We start from the raw sequence: 21,049 nt of genomic DNA, 5'->3' as shown, positions 1-21,049 counted from the left end.
AGGGTGGAATAGTCCACCCCTAGAATAGATGACACAAAATGGGGGTGATTTCAGAGTCCTACAGTTCAGAGTAGGGTTCCATCAAAACCATCAGGCCTATGTATTTTTCATCCCATCCACAAGTGTACCATATGGGGCAGCCATGTTGGGCGCACTTTGAAGGTTACACTGTGGGAGGTGAGCAATAAAAGGGCCAAGTTCATATATGGGAAGACTGATGCTTATGTAGTAGTATGATGTACCCTGCATGTAGGGCACAATGGAAAGGTGTGCAATCAGCTCAGTCAGCACAAGAAAAACTCAGAGCTGTTCTGCAGTATTCATAATGTAGGATCTAGGGGGGAGAATATGCAGAGCCATAACTCCCCCCCCCCCTCCCCCCCTCTAATGATTCTCTTTATTATTCCTGCAGAACAGGTTACATGGTAATAAACAGTGTGTTGTCTTAAGTATGCACCAACTGCTGTCTACTGCTGGTAAGACATGATTAAGCAGGGGCTATACAGATAAATGGTACATCTAGAAATTATTTAGTAAGAGTCTCTTGTCACTTGCGGATATTTGACCTTACAATACTCAGACTGTCTACATGTCACCTTAGCTCTTCCACACAGAGACACACTTGCACGTAGGCCATATAGCAAATGGCTGAGCTGCAATGATCTGTGCTGCTGTTAACACTGTAATTGACTGATGATAGGATATTCTAGAGACTAGTCCCTCACACTCCGTTTCCTGATGGTCTGTGTGACCCAGTTTGCAACTGATGTGCTAGATGCTCTGTCCGTAGCCATAGGCATCATCAATAAAACTGTTGATTAGGCAAAATCCTCAAACCTATAATTTAAGTAGGCTTTGCCTCCCCACAAAAAGTACTTCTTACGTAAGTATAACTACTGCTAAAGGCATTTAATAATACAGTTATTGATCAGGCAAGCCGTATTCATCCACACATTAGGCACTGTGGACGGCATTTAAAAGCTGAGAAATGTTGAACATTGTTACAACCTACAGTATATACTGTGTGTGGAGAGCGCTTCCAGAGCTTCTTTCAAAGTTTATCCTGATATATATTTTACAGATGTAGTTAACAGATGTAGATATACTGTAGTCTTACCTGAGTGGAATACAAATATATAGGTTTTGGATTATTACTTATTTGATTGATCGTTTTAAAACGTAAACGGATTTAATGCTGTTTTGTAACCCAGCCTCTTGCTCTCCGTAATATTAAATAATGATATTAATTCAAGATTACATGCAAAAAAAATGTTTGCATGGTTTTAATCAAATAAATAAATTACTTTTTTGCATGGTCTGTAACACTGTGGATACTTTCAGCACTCTCATATTTGCAGCACTGCTAGGGAAACTCACAAGAATATACAGTAGGTCTGTGGGCACGAGTGGAAAGGATCAGACTCCAGAGACCCGTAACTATTCATCTCAATGAAGAACTAAAGTCTCCGACTAGAGAAATAAGTTTAAGGGAGGAATTCAAATAGTTGCAGTCATTTACCATGGCTAATTAAAAAAGCAGGGATATTCAATTAGTCCTAAGGCAGCCTGCAGGCTGCAGTTAATTGGAACTTTTTTTTTTTTTAAATCCCAGATTAATAGCCTGTTTTCTGGTGCTGCAACAGTGTTAACCTATAGGTATAGGGACTTATAACTGATTCTATATGGGGGGACGACTAAATTATTTTCGCACTCTCCCATTAGCAGCTACTCAGTTGTTTTTGCCGCAGAGTGCACTAACTTAGTTTCTGCTCATAGCCTCTGGAGGTGGCATGCAGAAATGTGTGAAGTGATCCGTTTGGGTGCACTTTTCACTCTGTGCCAGAACTTTGGACAGCAGTTTTACGCAGCTAAACCTGGTTTGTTGAGATCATGAACTAGCAGGCGCGAACAAACAATTGACTCCCCTCCCCAATGGGTTAACAACCATTACCACAGTAATTTACTGGGCAAGAAAAAGCGCCTCTAATTGGATAGCCTCAGGTATTAAAGCCCGAGGCTACCACCCTTCTTCACATGCAGAAAGCTACCGTATCCAATTAAATTCCTCCCTAAATCATATTTAGCACCATACTTGAGCACAGTCCAGTTTGCTCAACCTTTACTCATATTTGTGGGTTAGGTTGTTACTTTAAAATATTCTTTAATTCAACAAATAAATTGGGGTAACACTTTGTTGATGATGGGTCTACAAACATTTTCCTGAAACACTGCTGACATGCAGCAACAGTAGCTTGGCACACATATTTAGCAGGTCATACCTCACACAGAAACACCAGACTTGGCATCAACTCAGACACAGCATTAGCATTTACCTAGATGACATTTATTTGCAAGCACTACTCCTGTTTGGAAATTCCGTAAGAGATGCCATGTAGCAACCTTTCAGCTCACTAAAATGGAGACTCAAAATGATGCAGATTCCCAACAATGTTCCCATCAATAATATTAAATGATTTTCTTAAAATGTGGCCAGAAGATGTCTTGGCTGGGGAATGTGGTCCTCTTCCGATTGCACTAACATGCTCCAAAGATGTAACAAAATATCCAATTTCAAGAGACAAACTGGACATTAACACCTGCACCAGCATCCACACTAATGCAGGATTGGCCAAATGTAATCGCATATAATTGTTTGAGATGCATTTGTACTAGCGTCTGTAGGGTAATGTATTGAAACACAAAGCTGAATTAAAAACAAACAAACAACAACAACCCAACAACCACTTTGCAATCGACCACAATACAAGTTAAACAAAGTCAGTGATTTCTTCCGTCAGCCCTATTTACATGCCTTTTACAAATGTTGATCTCTGTGGCACGCCTGATGGCCTTTTCAGGTTTGTAGGATGGTGGCTCATACAGAAGTCAGGACATTTAAAATGGTGTCCTAACAGAAAAGCTTTGCACAGCAGCATTACTATAGATGTCATAATAAGAACTTACATATTTGTACTGCTGTGTAATGGATGAGGAAGGAAAAATATACCTGCAGTCAATTTAAGACTGAAAAAAAAATTATGTTATTTTAAATTCAAGCATTTTGCTGTTCAGTATGCCTTTAAATGAATTGAATATGAATCATCTGTTCTGATTATTAAATGTTTTTATTTGCATTTGTACAAAAGCACAATTTCAAAATGTTCGTATTCATGGAAAAAAAGAGAGTCTTTACACAGGCTTGGCTCAGCGTACTGGAATTTCATAATTTTATAAGCCAAAATGTCCCTTGAGGCAATATTAATATTTTAATATTTCAGTTAGACTCAAATAAGCTTAATGTCCCCTCAGCTGTGTTGTCTGAGACATCCAACTGTCGTCTGCTGGTAACTACTCAGCAGCCAAGGAGGCCTTAAGTCATCTTGTGGTATACAGAGAACAGACATAGCTATTTATACTGCAGGAAATACACTTGTATGTTACATCCCACACAACAGTTTAGTTACAAGCAGGCTACAGCCTTATGTACTGTCAGAGTTTACACTTTAGAGTAAAATAAAGCTTCAAAAAAAAAAAAAAGTAAAAAAAATTATAAAAAAATAATAATAGTGAATAGTGGAACGTAGCAAAGTTCATTTCCCAAACCAGAACGTATGTTTTATACCATATGAACGCCATTCCTGCTATGCCACAACACGTACATTTATGGAGGTCATCATTCAGAACCAACCAGGGCAAAGCCTGCACTGCTCTAAAATATGTACCATTGAGCAATAATGAGTTACACTATGTTCACCATTATCAACTTCTTTACAACAGAAAATTATTTGCATTTCATTCCCAACTTCTGAAGCGTTACAGAGGACGTGCACTTTAGAATATTAATAAACACTTTCACTATTTTGGTCTTTCAGGAATTTAGGTCACCACTACTGGTATTTCTAGACAGGAACTCAGTTTGGAATAGTTACAATTATTAATTTACACTGTACCCATCAATCTTACGTTGTGACCTGTCGTTATGTCATTCACCTGTGGATTGCTGTCAATACGCAGCTCAATGTCCATCTTTCCTTCATTCATATAAAACTCCTACTATGCAATGCAATTAGTGCAATGGAATTATATGTGGATAGACCCGATTGCATGTGAAAACTGTCCAAGGAACTGACCAATATACAGACGTGTCCACTTACATCCTTGCTGCAGTCACGCTAAACAGCGCTTAATGCCTATATTATGTGTGTAATTGTGGCTGTATCTACATTCAAAATGCCATGTTCAGGAAAACACGGAAGCATAGCATTTGTATACAAAGACAGTCACACATAATATAGGCATGCCACATATTTTAATCAACAGAAGCTGCTTGTGCATCCAATTACATTAGGTCTAAGATGCATTTAGGGGAGATCCCCCCCTGAACCCCCCACCCCCACCCACACAAAAATAGATGCTCGGCGCTATAGAGTCACACGGCTCTCACGCGCTGTGTGTAACGCGACTTATAGCACACACAGCAAAGATGTAAGAGGACACATCTGTAGTTAAAAGCTACAGTACAATGTCACAGGGTGTTTGATCATGTCAAAAAATACAAAACCAATTTCTGTGAGTGGTGCGGTCTCATTATTTGCTGTTTAACGGTCCCACAATCATCCATCTTTTTCATCCTTTGATGACAAAAAGCAAACTGGGTGGGTAGTGCATCTATGGTAAAGTGTGAGCAACACTGAAATCCTGCCACGTGACCACAAAACGCTAAGGATAAAGACTAGTCCTCCAACAGCAGTTGTGTGGCAAAACTTGAACGGGGATGCGGTCAACATCCCGCTGGACGGGATCCCGGCGGTCGAAATACCGACGCCGGAATCCCGACCGCCACAATCCCGACATACTCTCCCTCCGTGGGTGTCCACGACACCCATAGAGGGAGAATATAATAGTGTGGCGAGCGAAGCGAGCCCGCAAGGGGCTGCGTTCCGCTCGCCACCCCTGTCGGGATTGTGTGGTCGGGATTCCGGCATCGGTATTTCAACCGCCGGGATCCCGTCCGGCGGGATTACGTACTGATCCCCTTGAACGGTATAGGCTCAAAGCAATCCATTTGAGTTTCAAAAACATACTGCGTGTTTTAAGAAAAGAAGGTCAAAGTCAATACAGCTGTAAGCCGGGAGAGCAGCAGACAACTCTCATGCAGTCTGCCACACGATCACGGAAATCACATGAGCAAAGCGTACAGTACTAGTGCATATGAGAGGTATCACAAAAGAGCAGCCAATTGCTGCAATATTGAATAAAGACAAGACTGGCACAAATGGGTCTTAGGCCGGGTACACATCTAAGACAACCAGCAATCTTAAAGATGGTCGGGATGAATTCCCCTTCGTTCCGGACCATGCAAGACTGCTTGTACACACTACAAGATGTAATGAATGATGGAACGATACCCAGTTCATCCTTCATTACACTGCACAGCTACACGCACAATATAATTTACAGTAGGTTGCCCACGGAAGAGCACAATTGAGGATACACTCAACATGAAACATGAAATATCATGCCGATGCTGTTCTAGGCCTGAGGGGTCTATTTACTAAGCCTTGGATGGAGATAAAGTCGATGGAGATAAAGTCCCAGCCAATCGGCTCCTAACTGCCATGCCACAGGCTGTGTTTGAAAAATGAGAGAGTTAGGAGCCAATTGGCTGGTATTACATCTCCATCCAAGGCTTAGTAAATAGACCCCCGAGTGTGAAATATTCTGTGAGAGTTACTACATGAGATGCAAATTCTCGGTAGATTATTTGTCTCTACATTTAGCAGTGGCTGTGTGCTACTGTAAGTGTACTTACAAGAAGAAGAAAAAAAAGTAAAATATGAAACAATTACTATAAACAGAATATAATGATGTTGCCATATTACTTTGTACACATTCCCTGAAAGGAAACTTGCCTAGCACACAGTCACTGTGGAGGGACTTTGGGTGTCATTCAAAGATGTGCACAATCCAATGTTTTTGCAGCAGAGCGATTATCGGCTGTCTGCATATGCATACACACTGTATATGTTTATGTACATCGCTTCTCTGCCTTTTGGCTAAGATCAAGTGTAGTACCTGCTCGAGGGAAACACTTGGTGGAGTACCTGTTCTTACAATAGGAGTGCGAGAGGTTCCTAGATGTGAAATGGAGAAACACTTGTGGAGTACCATGCCGGGGTGTGGCAAGGCCTCTGGTTGAGAGTGGAGAAAAACCAGGCTTAGTGTCCGCTACCTTAGTGGGGGTTTGGGGAAGCCCCTACGTGGAGCGGGAACGGCCTGGTCTAGTATCTACTCTCGTACTGGGGGTTGACCCTGGCACAGAGTGGGTATGAAGCTTGGTCTGGCTGAGAGGTCGGGAGCAACTAGAAGCTCGAGGTGATATGTGCCCCTGGTGCTGGAAGAGCCAGGGGTGCCTGAACCTGCACTGGTGTTGGTTGCCCACCTTTGCACAAGTAAGGCACGTTGCACTATTCACTTCCCCTCTTCTGTTGCACCTTAGTCCTTTGCCCTGGCCTTTTGGCTAGGGCAAGGATAATTTTTTTATCTCCCCCCCCCTCCCCCCCCCCGGCCTTTGGCTGGGGCTTATTAATTTATTTATGCACATGTTTTGCACTTGTGCAACACACTAGCACTTATTTTTGTATAGTTTTGTCACGTTTCGTTTTTTTGTTTGGGGTTTCGGTGAGACCCTTATGGGCTACCCTCTCTCCTAGTTGCAGAGGCCCTCTCCTTTTGGGGAGGGCCAAAGGCTGTTTTCGAACCCCAGGGGGAAGCTTCGGCCAACCTTGGGGACACACGAGGGTCCCTCTGCGCTTCGGCAAGAAGGGACCCCACAGTCCCTTTTTCCCCTCAGTAGGCCTTTTGGCTATGAGGGGTAGGGGAGTAACGGGGCCCTTCTCCTTTCGGAGAGGGTCCAAGAACCTATGCCCCCAGCACGTTTGGTCACAGACACTGGGTGAAAAATACACACTGTACATGTGCTGCAATGATCTTGCAACAGTGGTCGCAGAGAGGGTTTGTTATTAGCAGTGTGACCGACAGTCAGTGAGCATTTGTGGGCAGTAACAGCAAAATGAGGGCATGTTGTGACAGTTTTGGGGCCATGTTTGAGGCTGCAACTGCAATTCTGTATGAAACAGCAAGAAGGGATGTGAACACATTAATACCCCTTTCACATCGCACAAATAACCCGGTACCGACACGGCATATTGCCGTGTCGAACCGGGTCAGTGTGCGATGTGAAAGCACACTGGGCGATTTAGCGGGTCGCCTGACCCGGTAAATCAACCCGGTAAAAAAGAAGGGTTTTACCCGGGTTGATTACCGGGTCAGGTGCGGTGTGAATGGGAGCCGTGTCGATGCGACACGGTTCCCATTCACAAGATAGGGAGAGGCGGCGCTGGAGATGAGCTCATCTCCCGACGCCGCCTCCACCCCCGCCCCTGCTGCTGCTGCGGCCTCCGTTGTCATGGCAACCGACCCGGTATATTGCCGGGTCGGGAAGCCTGCAACGGAGCGCAAATGCCGGATCCCACCCGGCAAGTACACGTTTGTCTTACCGGGTAGGACCCGGCATTTGCGGTGTGAATGCAGCATAATTCAGTGTTCACTGGAGGAGGGGTCGGAATGTGCATTTTACAATAAAATAATGGACCCCATACTGTAAAATCAGATTTGTATGACGTGTATACAGAGATCCTTCCGCACTTCCACTTGTCATATCATTTACATACAGTACCGGTGTGTCTCTAGATAACTGACTGTAAAGCCTCATGTGAATGCCTTATTAGTGCACCTACATTATATGCCTAACATTGCTCAGTGGTGGAGCTCTCAAACACGAGTTGCAATGGAGGGAAAAATACACTGATGCACAGTGGTTAGCATTGTTGCCTCTTAACACTGGGGTAATGGGTTTGGTGTGTTGTAGAGAAAATAAATTGTCCTCTTCACTTGGGCTGAGACTGATCAAAATGAAAGACTGTGCTTTGTAAAGTGCTTCAGAAGATGAGGACTATATGAATAAAAAAAACCTGCTAAATAAATGTCCACCTATGTACAAATAACCCACCAATCTGACAAATTGATATGAAAGCGTAAACCACGGGCGACACAGTACAATATCAGCAGATATAATACCTAACCAAGAACCCCCTGTGCAGTGTGACAGCACAGACAGAGGATTCAAGAGGTATATGGTGACTGAGAATCACAAAGAAAAATACAAAATAAGTATATCCTGTGAAAAACCTACAGTATATCAAATAATAACCCTGACGCACTTAGCCCCCCTCAGGGTACAGAATATAGGGATAGCAGTATGAGTGAGATACACAGAGTAGATATCACACAGCAGCTATATGCACACACAGTCACATGTACAATGCAGAAATTGTGACAAACAATAAAACTGCACTGGACTAGCAATACTAAGTAGTACTAAGTAAAGCTATATAGGCTTCTAGATATATCACTGCACAGTAAAGACTGGATGTATATCACATGGTACTTGTACTAAATAGCCCTGTAGTAATGCACTGTTTCTTAACTAACACTGTCAAAAGACATGTAGAATACTTGTGTCCTGTAAACTGCACAGCGCTGATAATGCAGGCGACTTTACAGAGGAGACTTTGCCCATGCAGTCCCAGAAACAGCTCAGCATGTAGTGATGGCGCCAAATGCTGACAGGGAGTGAGGGAGACAGAGAGATGCAGCTCCAGGGCGGGAACATTTACTGTAAATGGCGCCCTGGGGCTGGGGGAGGGGCTACAGGTCAGAGCCTTATCCCCTTGCTGGACTTCACCACCGGGTACTGTGGGCCCATATTAAAACAGATTATAGAGAATCCGACTTGTGCCCTTGCCCTGGTGGTCTAGTGGGGTCCCTGTACCAACACAGTGTCCACGCCAGCGCGCGCGGCCCGTCTCCTAAGGACCGGGATTTACAGCGGGATCCACCTGGGGGACCCTCTTATCTCCTCCCTTGATGTGGCCACGCGATCCCGGAGAACTGCTGTGAGTGTGTGCTAGCTGAGGGAAAAAAACGGAGACCTCCGCTGTAAGTACCCGGCAACCAGGGCGCGGGAGTATACAGCGCCGCCGGGGGAGGTGATGGAGCTGCAGCATGAGATGTCAGAATGACATCTAGCACTATGAGTGCCTCTGCTGCAGCCCTTGAAGTCTTCTATTTCTTCATATAAAAGCTCTTTTCAGGGCTGCTGGAGCAGCCCTTCCTGTTAGTGACCTGCCTGCAGGGCACCAACTTACAAACTGAGCTCCAGTGCCTGGAGGCGGGGATATAGAGGAGGCGGTGCTATGCATCCTGGGAACAGTCAAAGCTTTTAGTCTGTTGGTGCCTTGGATCAAGATCCTACTCTACACCCCAATGTTCTCCCCTGTGGAACCCCAGTGTACCCCACTGCAGAAATAAAGCACTGGGGTAGATATAACATGTGCAGAGAGAGTTAGATTTGGGTGGGGTGTGTATAAACTGAAATCTAAACTGCAATGTAAAAATAAAGAAGCCAGTATTTACCCTGCACAGAAACAAAATAATCCACCCAAATCCAACTCTCTCTGCACGTTATATCTGCCACACCTGCAGTGCACATGGCTTTGTCCATTAGAGAAAGATTTTGTTGCTGCGATCAGGTCTGAATTAGGCCCATAGTGCTATGGGTGTGCAGACCAGAGTTAGCCATGTCCTTTTCAGGTATCTCCTGCTTTGTGTTACACTTTTCTATGGAAAGGCCTTTCAGGAATCACATCTCTCCATGTCCAATAAGAAATTTCAAGCTCACTGTAACAAATGCTATATGTTTCCTCAGAACACATCTATTCACTGTCTCATACCCTCCAACATTTTACACATAAAAATCGGTACAAATTAGGAAAGGGGGCGTGGCCACGGGTACCGTTTCCTATACTTTCAATGGAAGTTTGGAGAGTAAAAAAATTGGTACAGACCATAAAAATAAAAAAAATAAAAAAAGGTACAGTTGGAGGGTATGCTGTCTGTATATTGAATTGTACTTCTGACACATGACACCCAGATACAAATGAGTTTACAGGCCAGCTATGCTCATACACAAAAGGCACATATTACATGCAAGTGTATACGAGGACCAGTGATCACATCCCATTCTCGTAATCATTCCTTCTCCAGTATACATAAACCAGCTCAATCTTAAGGTTTTGCCCAGTGTGTATGCTTGGCGATGATGGGAACATCGCTGGCAGGAAAATAGCTCAGTGCATACACACTGAGCGATTTTCACTGTGCCCAGCAATGTTCACGGGGGTGAACCACTTTCCACAGTAGGAGAGTGGAAAGTGGTTCACTCGGCTGGTAAAACAGCCCAACGTATGGCTGCGGCTAGCGATGATGCAGGAGCACGCATCAGCGCTCACCGCCCGGCCATACACACTGGCCGAGTTTGAGCTCAAAGTAGCTCAAAACACCAAAAGTGAGCAACTTTGAGCTCTAAATCTGATAGTGTATATGGGCCTTAAGGGGGAACTTCTCCACTCCTTAAACTGCTTGTTGATCTCCACTGAAATTTCCTTAAAACCAGTATCTCCACTATTAATACACTTAGCAACCCTCCTGCTTTTCTGTGAATTGCCAGCTAAAATGAACTGCAATTTCTAAGTGAGGCATCAGCAGTACCGTATGGCCCTTTAAATACACTTCTGGCTCTAGAAGCAGTGGACATCTCTTATCGGGGGCAGCTGTCCTTTGCAATACTTATCGCATTTGGTAGTACATACGTGATTAGTATCAAAGCGGTAAGTGGCGGGATGCACCGCAATTGCTTGAAACATCCCTCCCTTAAACAGACCCCTTAACACAGCCTGGCAGTCAAATCACATCTCTGCAAATATATGCAAACAGAGCTCCGTATTTCTATTATCATGTAGTATTCAAATCTCATTACTGATACTTTTCAGGGGGCTGGGGAATATTTCTCCTTTTTTGGGGGGCTAGAATAACTTCTCCATTTCATGCACCTGTGAAGGACTATTACATTGATTAAGCAGCCATCATTTTATATCTCTACAGTTAAGTCTATAATCTAGCAATTGTATCTTGTCGATTGTAGATTCAACCAACATTGTTCCATCTAAGGAAATATATTACCACACCAATACACGGGCGCTTCACAGGGTCTGATCTGGTGGTATGACTCTCATACAGAATCTAGTGTTGTATAAACCTAGGCGGAAAATGTATAATAGTGTGATACTGTATACAATTATATAAGGAAGTGGTATTCTGGCGTGAACCCGTACCGGATGGATTGGTCTACAGATAGTAGACAAAATCACTTGTCTCAAAATCAAGACGTCAGGTCACCGTCAGAAAATCTCCCCTTCTAATCTTCAACGAATGGGATCTCCCTCCACATGAACTCAATTGAAGATCATATGCAATGAAAGAGGGTCCAATAGTGTAATAACATAAAAACAATTTAATAAGTTAAAAAGTGGGACAGGTGGACTCTCACCAATTTTGTAGGTCTAACGAGTAGACAATTGAGCATGCAAAACAATCAGGCGTCCCCAAAGAGTAAAGATGCCAGAAAGGGAGTCCTCCACGTGTACCCAGGATACCGTTCACCAACGTGAACGGTATCCTGGGTACACGTGGAGGACTCCCTTGCTGGCATCTTTACTCTTTGGGGACGCCTGATTGTTTTGCATGCTCAATTGTCTACTCGTTAGACCTACAAAATTGGTGAGAGTCCACCTGTCCCACTTTTTAACTTATTAAATTGTTTTTATGTTATTACACTATTGGACCCTCTTTCATTGCATATGATCTTCAATTGAGTTCATGTGGAGGGAGATCCCATTCGTTGAAGATTAGAAGGGGAGATTTTCTGACGGTGACCTGACGTCTTGATTTTGAGACAAGTGATTTTGTCTACTATCTGTAGACCAATCCATCCGGTACGGGTTCACGCCAGAATACCACTTCCTTATATAATTGTATACAGTATCACACTATTATACATTTTCCGCCTAGGTTTATACAACACTAGATTCTGTATGAGAGTCATACCACCAGATCAGACCCTGTGAAGCGCCCGTGTATTGGTGTGGTAATATATTTCCTTCTGTACATTTATTTAGTGTGGGTGACACTATTTACCACTATATCCAGGCTGCTTTTTTTGGCGCATGAGTGTAAGATCAAAACCATTGTTCAAACTTCTATTGTTCCATCTAAACTGCACAGACATTTTAAATGAGCAAAAGCATAGCCTTACAAAACACATTCTGATAATCAGTTACAGAACTATCATGTTTGCAGGTGATGCGGTAGCTATGGATTGGGTATGTTTTACTGGCGGACAGTATCCTGGCCGTCAGCATCCCGACACCAGGATCCTGGCCGCAGAATGCCAGCGGGGGCGAGCGCAACAAAGCCCTTTGCGGGCTCGGTGGCATGCTACGCTCGCCATAGGTTCTATTCCCACTCAGTGGGTGTAGTGGACACCCATGAGTGGGAATAGTCCCTTTTGTGAGGCTTTGGGACGTAGGGCGAGGTATTGTGACTGGCGGTCACATAACTACATCCCGTGGCTACAGGGCCTTGAGATCAGAAGAAGGCCCATACTCTGCATCTCCCCCAACAAGGGATGACAGGGTTTTGAATATGACCTGAGAACTTTTAGTAATTTTGAATGAAGTTTTAACAAGCAATACTCTCTAGATCTTGTCTGTAGTATGTTTATATGAGGGGAACTCCATTCAGCATGAGTTTGTTAAGCTCCTAGGATGAGTGACAGGGAGCTATTCAATTGCTTACATCGTGCCTGGCATTAAGTCAAGAGATGCAATTTACCACAACTAATACCCAATGCTTACTTGCGGTAAACCATATTCTCTAACATCAGTGCCAGGTACAGTGCCATTAACGCACACAGAAAGCCCACAGCTAGCCGCGAGGTACTAGATAACGCTGATTCTGCTTGCACCTCAGCTAATCACAGTTTACAGCGGGGGCAATTGAATAGCACCTGGAGGTGGAAAGTCAATTAGCAATGTATTTTATAGCTTTATTGATCCTATTTGAAATTTTTACATTTTTAAAAGCCCTTTAACAAATTTTTACTGCAGATCTTGCATATGAATCCTCTAGAAAATAATAACTGCAAATGTCCATATATGATAAAAAAATATTAAACAAATATTAATTTGCAGTTAAGTCAGAGGAACGATATTACTGGCCGTTACAGTTAGGTGTCCTACAAGGAGTTCATACACACTCACCTGGCACAGATTAGCTATGGAGTGAATAAGCTTATTCCGCTCCACCCACAAATTATCTCTCGCCACTAACACTAGAAAAACAGGAGAACCTGGAGGGTGCATACAGCACAGTGCACATACACTGTACCCCCAGCTCATGAACAACAAGCTGGACAGCACCAAAATAATTGATATTACTTTTACTGAAGTGGCAGAATTGCTGTCCGCCGACAGGGAGGGGGGGGGGGGGGGAAATGAAAAAAAATATAAAAGGTCTTCAGGTTTTCTTTTATAGGACAGCCAAATTAAACTTGGTAAGGGGGGTGGGAAGTGGGTTTTAAAAACAATCTGCAAATTTTCCAGTTAGAAAAGTCTCTGGAAAGCATTTCAGGAGAGATAAACAATTTCCTTATGTCATAAAGGACTTATTGGACTACAGACTTTTCTTCCATTAAGGAAAATAAAAAGTAATTTGTAGCATTTCTCGGCTGTCCTGTTACTAGTGTAGTTACATGTTGGTGAATTATGAAGTAGCTAAGCCCAGCAGTGAAACAAAAATATAAAGCATAATAAAATCTAGTATGTGCAAAATGGGCCCTCATTCAATTAGCCATGTACACAAGGAATAGCTCTTCATATGCCAGAAGAGAGCTCTGGATGCAGCAACCAAAAGCTTAACTGCAAGATCTAATGCTATAGACTGCAAGTGTGCACTCTGTACAGACTGGGCGCTATCGGAAAGCACACAGCCGGCACTAGAGGTAAATGGATTTCTGCTGTTTGGGCAAAGAAATCAAAGCCTGCAAATATTACTGAAATGACATGAGCAAAATCAGAAAATGCAAATAAATCTGGATTAAGCGTTATGACATATTTAACACTAATGAGGCAAAGTCCATGTAAGCTCATTAGCAGATTAATCAAGCATACAGTTTAAGGTGGAACAAATTACATTATATACAATACATTCTCATGTTATCTTTCCATGAATGCAATAATTAGAAAAAAAAAAACAGACACAACCACCACACGCATCGTCAAATTCATTTAAGATAATTACTCCATATACTAACCTGGGTCCTCAGGACAAATGACATTTCCCAAATAGCTAGAGATCCATCGGTTTCTAAACATTGTTTCAAGACAGACACCTCAATGTTTAAGGAGGGAGCAGAGAAGAAGCAAACTGTAGCCCAGCTTCAGGCCCGTTCCGGCAAGCTTAAAAGAGAACAATTTCCCAATACTGCACTGAAGCTGTCAGCTTGGAGAGTACAGCGAGCGCATAGTAATGTGCTGGGAAGCTGGAGGAACTCAAAGCCAGTAATCAGATTACAAACAGAAATTAGCCACTCAGATGCAGATTGAGTCAGAGATGGGGAGATGTTGAAAACTGCAGCTTTGGCCAAACTTAAATCATGCATTTCAGAATGGACACTATAAGAATGAAAATAGCACAGCAGATATAAATAAAAAAAAACAATATATAAGGCGTGGTGGACTGGTCGCCCCTCCTTTTGGCTGTCAGGATAGTGCAAAGATTGCTTAGCTAAAGCAGACAAGCTTATCAGTTAATCAGAGCTTGCTAAAGACGTGTAATATTGTCACAGTCTGGGACATAATATAGGAAGGTCAGTAGTATACGATAAACTACTATATCAAAATGTATTTGTATCCATATTCTAATTCCTCTTATGAATGACAATTTGGGGAATGCGATTTTCATTAATGGAAAATCTCCTGCAATCATTTCTCCATAAATAAAAGGGCTAGTCATGCAGAATGATGTGAAGACAATGCGTGGGCTCAGATGCTCTAATTGATTAGACTGTAACTTGGCCTCATTTATCATCTGTAAGAGTGGGCGTGTATTGGGAATTAATGCACATTCAACAAAAGCAGAAAATCTTTAAGAGACAGAGCCAATAAATGATTTAACTCATAGGAAAGAATCCAATATTACTTCTATATGGTCATGGTCACACTAGTGCTGCAACCAATAAAATCAGACAGATTTAACAAACAAGACACCAACGTGCAGTCACAATGGGCCTAATTCAAATGCAGTCGCATAACTGCTATTGTACGCAAATCAGTCAATGTATTTTTACTGCGCGAGCATCTGAGCCGGAGCGAGTTGCTATAGCGGTCGCACTAAGGAATGAGTCAAAGGGGTTGATTCAATTCAGCGTGATATGAAGGAGGTCCCGGAGTTATTCGATTCAGCATCTATAACTGGGTGTTTAGTCGCGAGAACGGCATTCTCTGTCTTAAGTGCACGGACGCGATGCTGCCCTCACCACGCTAAGGCACAGAACAGCGTTGCGGCACTGCGAGAAGAAATCCTGTAGTCAGACTTAACAGCACGCTGTATTGAATAGCTCTGCGACCTCCTTACCGGCGATATTAACAGTGCGCTGACTTGAATCTACCCCAAAGTGAGTGACAGGAAGGCAGCATTTCGGGGTGGAAACGCGGAATGGTTGGACAAAGACAGGCGTGTCACAGCCATTCAGATGGCATTTTCTGGACCTATATCCCAGAAGAGCAGCTCACCCTGCGCATCTATAGAGGCACTCAGACTCTGCGACATGACCCAATTTGCAACGATGGTATCGATGTACCAGCAATTATACACCGTAAGACGGAAATGATGAGACAGCAGTGGGCGTTATCAGGTTATCTTCTGCACATACAAATCGCAATTTGTACGGCAAGTGATAGCCATGTAAGAACAACCACATCTGAATTAGGCTCAATGTGCAACTGCGCACATTAGAGATTCTATAGCACCTCAACACTGCACATTTCCTATGCACCATTATGAATTTTAAGGGAAAATGTACGATGTGTGAAGCTGCTGGTTGACAGTTTCTGTTGCACTTCGATCAACCACCATGTTTTATAGCATTAATATGGTTGATCAAGGTTTCTAATAGACAGAAATATTCCACAGTATTCATATAAAATAAGCAGGATTCATTACTCAGACACATTTTAAAACATCCACAGGTGGAGCTAAATATTTCACTTGTGATTCTGTGAGGAGACAAGAAAAATATGAACTTATTGGGGTACTAAGGAGAGAGTTTCAGAACCTGTGGACTAGTGGCTCCTAACTCCAAGTCCCATCACCCAAATTTTTTTTAATATTTTCGTTTATTTAAAGATACACATGTCCAATACAAAAAGATGGGGTATCAAGACATAAAATGTATAAACATTATACTGAGAACATGTAACAAACTTTTCCAACGACATAGCGAAAGGAAAGGAAACACAACACAGACAGACAAAAGGCGGGACGGAGATAAAAAAAAAATGGAGAGTGGAACAGGGAGTAAGAGGAACGGAAATCCTAGGTCTCCAACTGGCAAACAAAGAAGAACCCAGAGAGTGAGCGAGGCCTTATGATAACTCTAGCCAATGGAACAAAGTCGTTGTAAATGTGGCAAGACTACAATCAGACCTCTTCTATAGACATACACATACATAATCTAAGGAACTAGCCCTTAATGGATGGACAAAAAAAAAAAATAAGAATTTACTTACCGATAATTCTATTTCTCGTAGTCCGTAGTGGATGCTGGGGACTCCGTCAGGACCATGGGGAATAGCGGCTCCGCAGGAGACAGGGCACAAAAATAAAGCTTTAGGATTAGGTGGTGTGTACTGGCTCCTCCCCCTATGACCCTCCTCCAAGCCTCAGTTAGGATACTGTGCCCGGACGAGCGTACACAATAAGGAAGGATATTGAATCCCGGGTAAGACTCATACCAGCCACACCAATCACACCGTATAACTTGTGATCTGAACCCAGTTAACAGTATGACAAACGTAGGAGCCTCTGAACAGACGGCTCACAACAATAACAACCCGAATTTGTTTGTAACAATAACTATGTACAAGTATTGCAGACAATCCGCACTTGGGATGGGCGCCCAGCATCCACTACGGACTACGAGAAATAGAATTATCGGTAAGTAAATTCTTATTTTCTCTAACGTCCTAAGTGGATGCTGGGGACTCCGTCAGGACCATGGGGATTATACCAAAGCTCCCAAACGGGCGGGAGAGTGCGGATGACTCTGCAGCACCGAATGAGTGAACTCAAGGTCCTCCTCAGCCAGGGTATCAAATTTGTAGAATTTTGCAAACGTGTTTGCCCCTGACCAAGTAGCAGCTCGGCAGAGTTGTAATGCCGAGACCCCCCGGGCAGCCGCCCAGGATGAGCCCACTTTCCTTGTGGAATGGGCCTTGACAGATTTAGGTTGTGGCAAGCCTGCCACAGAATGTGCAAGTTGAATTGTGCTACAAATCCAACGAGCAATCGTCTGCTTAGAAGCAGGAGCACCCATCTTGTTGGGTGCATACAATATAAACAGTGAGTCAGACTTTCTGACTCCCGCCGTTCTTGAAATATATATTTTCAATGCCCGGACCACGTCCAACAACTTGGAATCCTCCAAATCGTTAGTAGCCGCAGGCACCACAATAGGCTGGTTCAGGTGAAACGCTGACACCACCTTAGGCAGAAAATGAGGACGCGTCCGCAGTTCTGCCCTGTCCGTATGGAAAATCAGATATGGGCTCTTATATGATAAAGCCGCCAATTCTGATACTCTCCTGGCTGAAGCCAGGGCCAGTAGCATGGTTACTTTCCATGTAAGATACTTCAACTCCACCGATTTGAGCGGCTCAAACCAATGGGATTTGAGAAAATCCAAGACTACATTAAGATCCCACGGTGCCACTGGGGGCACAACCGGGGGCTGTATATGTAGTACTCCTTTTACAAAAGTCTGGACTTCAGGAACTGAAGCCAATTCTTTCTGGAAAAAAATCGACAGGGCCGAAATTTGAACCTTAATGGACCCCAATTTGAGGCCCATAGACAATCCTGTTTGCAGGAAATGTAGGAATCGACCCAGTTGAAATTCCTCCGTGGGGGCCTTCCTGGCCTCACACCACGCAACATATTTCCTCCAAATGCGGTGATAATGTTGTGCAGTCACCTCCTTCCTGGCTTTTACCAGTGTAGGAATGACCTCTTCCGGAATGCCTTTTTCCCTTAGAATTCGGCGTTCAACCGCCATGCCGTCAAACGCAGCCGCGGTAAGTCTTGGAATAGACACGGTCCCTGCTGAAGCAGGTCCCGTCTTAGAGGTAGAGGCCACGGATCCTCCGTGAGCATCTCTTGAAGTTCCGGGTACCAAGTTCTTCTTGGCCAATCCGGAGCCACTAGTATCGTTCTTACTCCCTTTTGCCGTATAATTCTCAGTACTTTTGGTATGAGAGGCAGAGGAGGGAACAAATACACTGACTGGAACACCCACGGTGTTACCAGAGCGTCCACAGCTATTGCCTGAGGGTCTCTTGACCTGGCGCAATACCTGTCCAGTTTTTTGTTGAGGCGGGACGCCATCATATCCACCATTGGTTTTTCCCAACGGTTCACAATCATGTGGAAGACTTCTGGATGAAGTCCCCACTCTCCCGGGTGTAGATCGTGTCTGCTGAGGAAGTCTGCTTCCCAGTTGTCCACTCCCGGAATGAAACACTGCTGACAGTGCTATCACATGATCTTCCGCCCAGCGAAGAATCCTTGCAGCTTCTGCCATTGCTGTCCTGCTTCTTGTGCCGCCCTGTCTGTTTACGTGGGCGACTGCCGTGATGTTGTCCGACTGGATCAACACCGGCTGACCCTGAAGCAGGGGTTTTGCCAGACTTAGAGCATTGTAAATCGCTCTTAGCTCCAGTATATTTATGTGAAGAGACATCTCCAGGCTTGACCATACTCCCTGGAAGTTTCTTCCCTGTGTGACCGCTCCCCAGCCTCTCAGACTGGCATCCGTGGTCACCAGGACCCAGTCCTGTATGCCGAATCTGCGGCCCTCTAACAGATGAGCACTCTGCAACCACCACAGAAGAGACACCCTTGTCCGTGGCGATAAGGTTATCCGCTGATGCATCTGCAGATGTGATCCGGACCATTTGTCCAGCAGATCCCACTGAAAAGTTTGTGCGTGGAATCTGCCGAATGGAATCGCTTCGTAAGAAGCCACCATCTTTCCCAGGACTCTTGTGCATTGATGCACAGACACTTTCTCTGGTTTTAGGAGGTTCTTGACAAGTTCGGATAACTCCCTGGCTTTCTCCTCCGGAAGAAACACCTTTTTCTGAACCGTGTCCAGAATCATTCCCAGGAACAGCAGACGTGTCGTCGGGGTCAACTGAGATTTTGGAAAATTCAGAATCCACCCGTGTTGTTGCAGCACTAGTCGGGTTAGTGCTACTCCGTCCTCCAGCTGTTCTCTGGACCTTGCCCTTATCAGGAGATCGTCCAAGTAAGGGATAATTAATACGCCTCTTCTTCGCAGAAGAATCATCATTTCGGCCATTACCTTGGTAAAGACCCGAGGTGCCGTGGACAATCCAAACGGCAGCGTCTGAAACTGATAATGACAGTTTTGCACCACGAACCTGAGGTACCCTTGATGTGAAGGGCAAATTGGGACATGCAGGTAAGCATCCTTTATGTCCAGGGACACCATAAAGTCCCCTTCTTCCAGATTCGCTATCACTGCTCTGAGTGACTATCTTGAACTTGAATTTTTGTATGTACAGGTTCAAAGATTTCAGATTTAGAATAGGTCTTACCGAGCCGTCCGGCTTCGGTACCACAAATAGCGTGGAGTAATACCCCTTTCCCTGTTGTAGGAGGGGTACCTTGACTATCACCTGCTGAGAAAACAGCTTGTGAATGGCTTCCAATACCGTCGCCCTGTCTGAGGGAGACGTTGGCAAAGCAGACTTTAGGAACCTGCGAGGGGGAGACTTCTCGAATTCCAACCTGTAACCCTGAGATACTACCTGCAGGATCCAGGGGTCCACCTGTGAGCAAGCCCACTGTGCGCTGAAATTCTTGAGTCGACCCCCCACCGCTCCCGAGTCCGCTTGTAAGGCCCCAGCGTCATGCTGAGGGCTTTGCAGAACCCTGAGAGGGCTTCTGTTCCTGGGCAGGGGCTGCTTGCTGCCCTCTCTTACCCCTTCCTCTGCCCCGAGGCAGATATGACTGTCCTTTTGTCCGCTTGTTCTTATAGGACCGAAAGGACTGCGGCTGAAAAGACGGTGTCTTTTTCTGTTGGGAGGGGGTCTGAGGTAAAAAGGTGGATTTTCCGGCAGTTGCCGTGGCCACCAGATCCGATAGACCGACGCCAAATAATTCCTCCCCTTTATACGGCAATACTTCCATATGTCGTTTGGAATCCGCATCACCTGACCACTGTCGCGTCCATAAACTCCTTCTGGCAGATATGGACATCGCATTTACTCTCGATGCCAGAGTGCAAATATCTCTCTGAGCATCTCGCATATAAAGGAAAGCATCCTTTAATTGCTCTATAGTCAATAAAATACTGTCCCTATCCAGGGTATCAATATTTTCAGTCAGGGAATCCAACCAGACGACCCCAGCACTGCACATCCAGGCTGAGGCGATGGCTGGTCGCAGTATAACACCAGTATGTGTGTATATACTTTTTAGGGTAGTTTCCAGTCTCCTATCAGCTGGATCCCTGAGGGCGGCCGTATCAGGAGACGGTAACGCCACTTGTTTTGATAAGCGTGTGAGCGCCTTATCCACCCTAGGGGGTGTTTCCCAGCGCGCCCTAACCTCTGGCGGGAAAGGGTATAATGCTAATAACTTTTTTGAAATTAGCACTTTTCTATCTGGGTTAACCCACGCTTCATCACATACATCATTTAATTCCTCTGATTCAGGAAAAACTACA

At 44.3% G+C, this 21,049-nt stretch overlaps 1 protein-coding gene and 1 pseudogene across 21 annotated transcripts in view; one reads left to right on the top strand and one right to left on the bottom strand.

Annotated features, from left to right (window-relative positions):
• Window positions 1-21,049, bottom strand: part of SVIL (supervillin) — a 381,188-nt gene that overhangs the window by 206,773 nt on the left and 153,366 nt on the right. For 20 of the 21 annotated variants that reach the window (XM_063922039.1, XM_063922044.1, XM_063922041.1 and 17 more), the window contains exon 1: window positions 14,333-14,408. The exons of the other annotated variant lie outside the window; for it this stretch is intronic. In XM_063922039.1, coding sequence (XP_063778109.1) covers window positions 14,333-14,393 — 61 coding nt within the window. In that variant the 5' untranslated portion in view covers window positions 14,394-14,408. Of the gene's footprint in view, window positions 1-14,332; window positions 14,409-21,049 lie in introns of those variants that run through there. 21 annotated transcript variants of the gene reach the window in all.
• Window positions 6,037-6,109, top strand: LOC134931223 (U2 spliceosomal RNA; annotated as a pseudogene).

Source organism: Pseudophryne corroboree, chromosome 5, assembly GCF_028390025.1.
Source record: "Pseudophryne corroboree isolate aPseCor3 chromosome 5, aPseCor3.hap2, whole genome shotgun sequence".
In the NCBI taxonomy this organism is placed as follows: Eukaryota; Metazoa; Chordata; class Amphibia; order Anura; family Myobatrachidae; genus Pseudophryne; species Pseudophryne corroboree.
The sequence above is the reverse complement of the archived record's forward strand: the minus strand, read 5'-3'. Positions and strand labels throughout refer to the sequence as shown.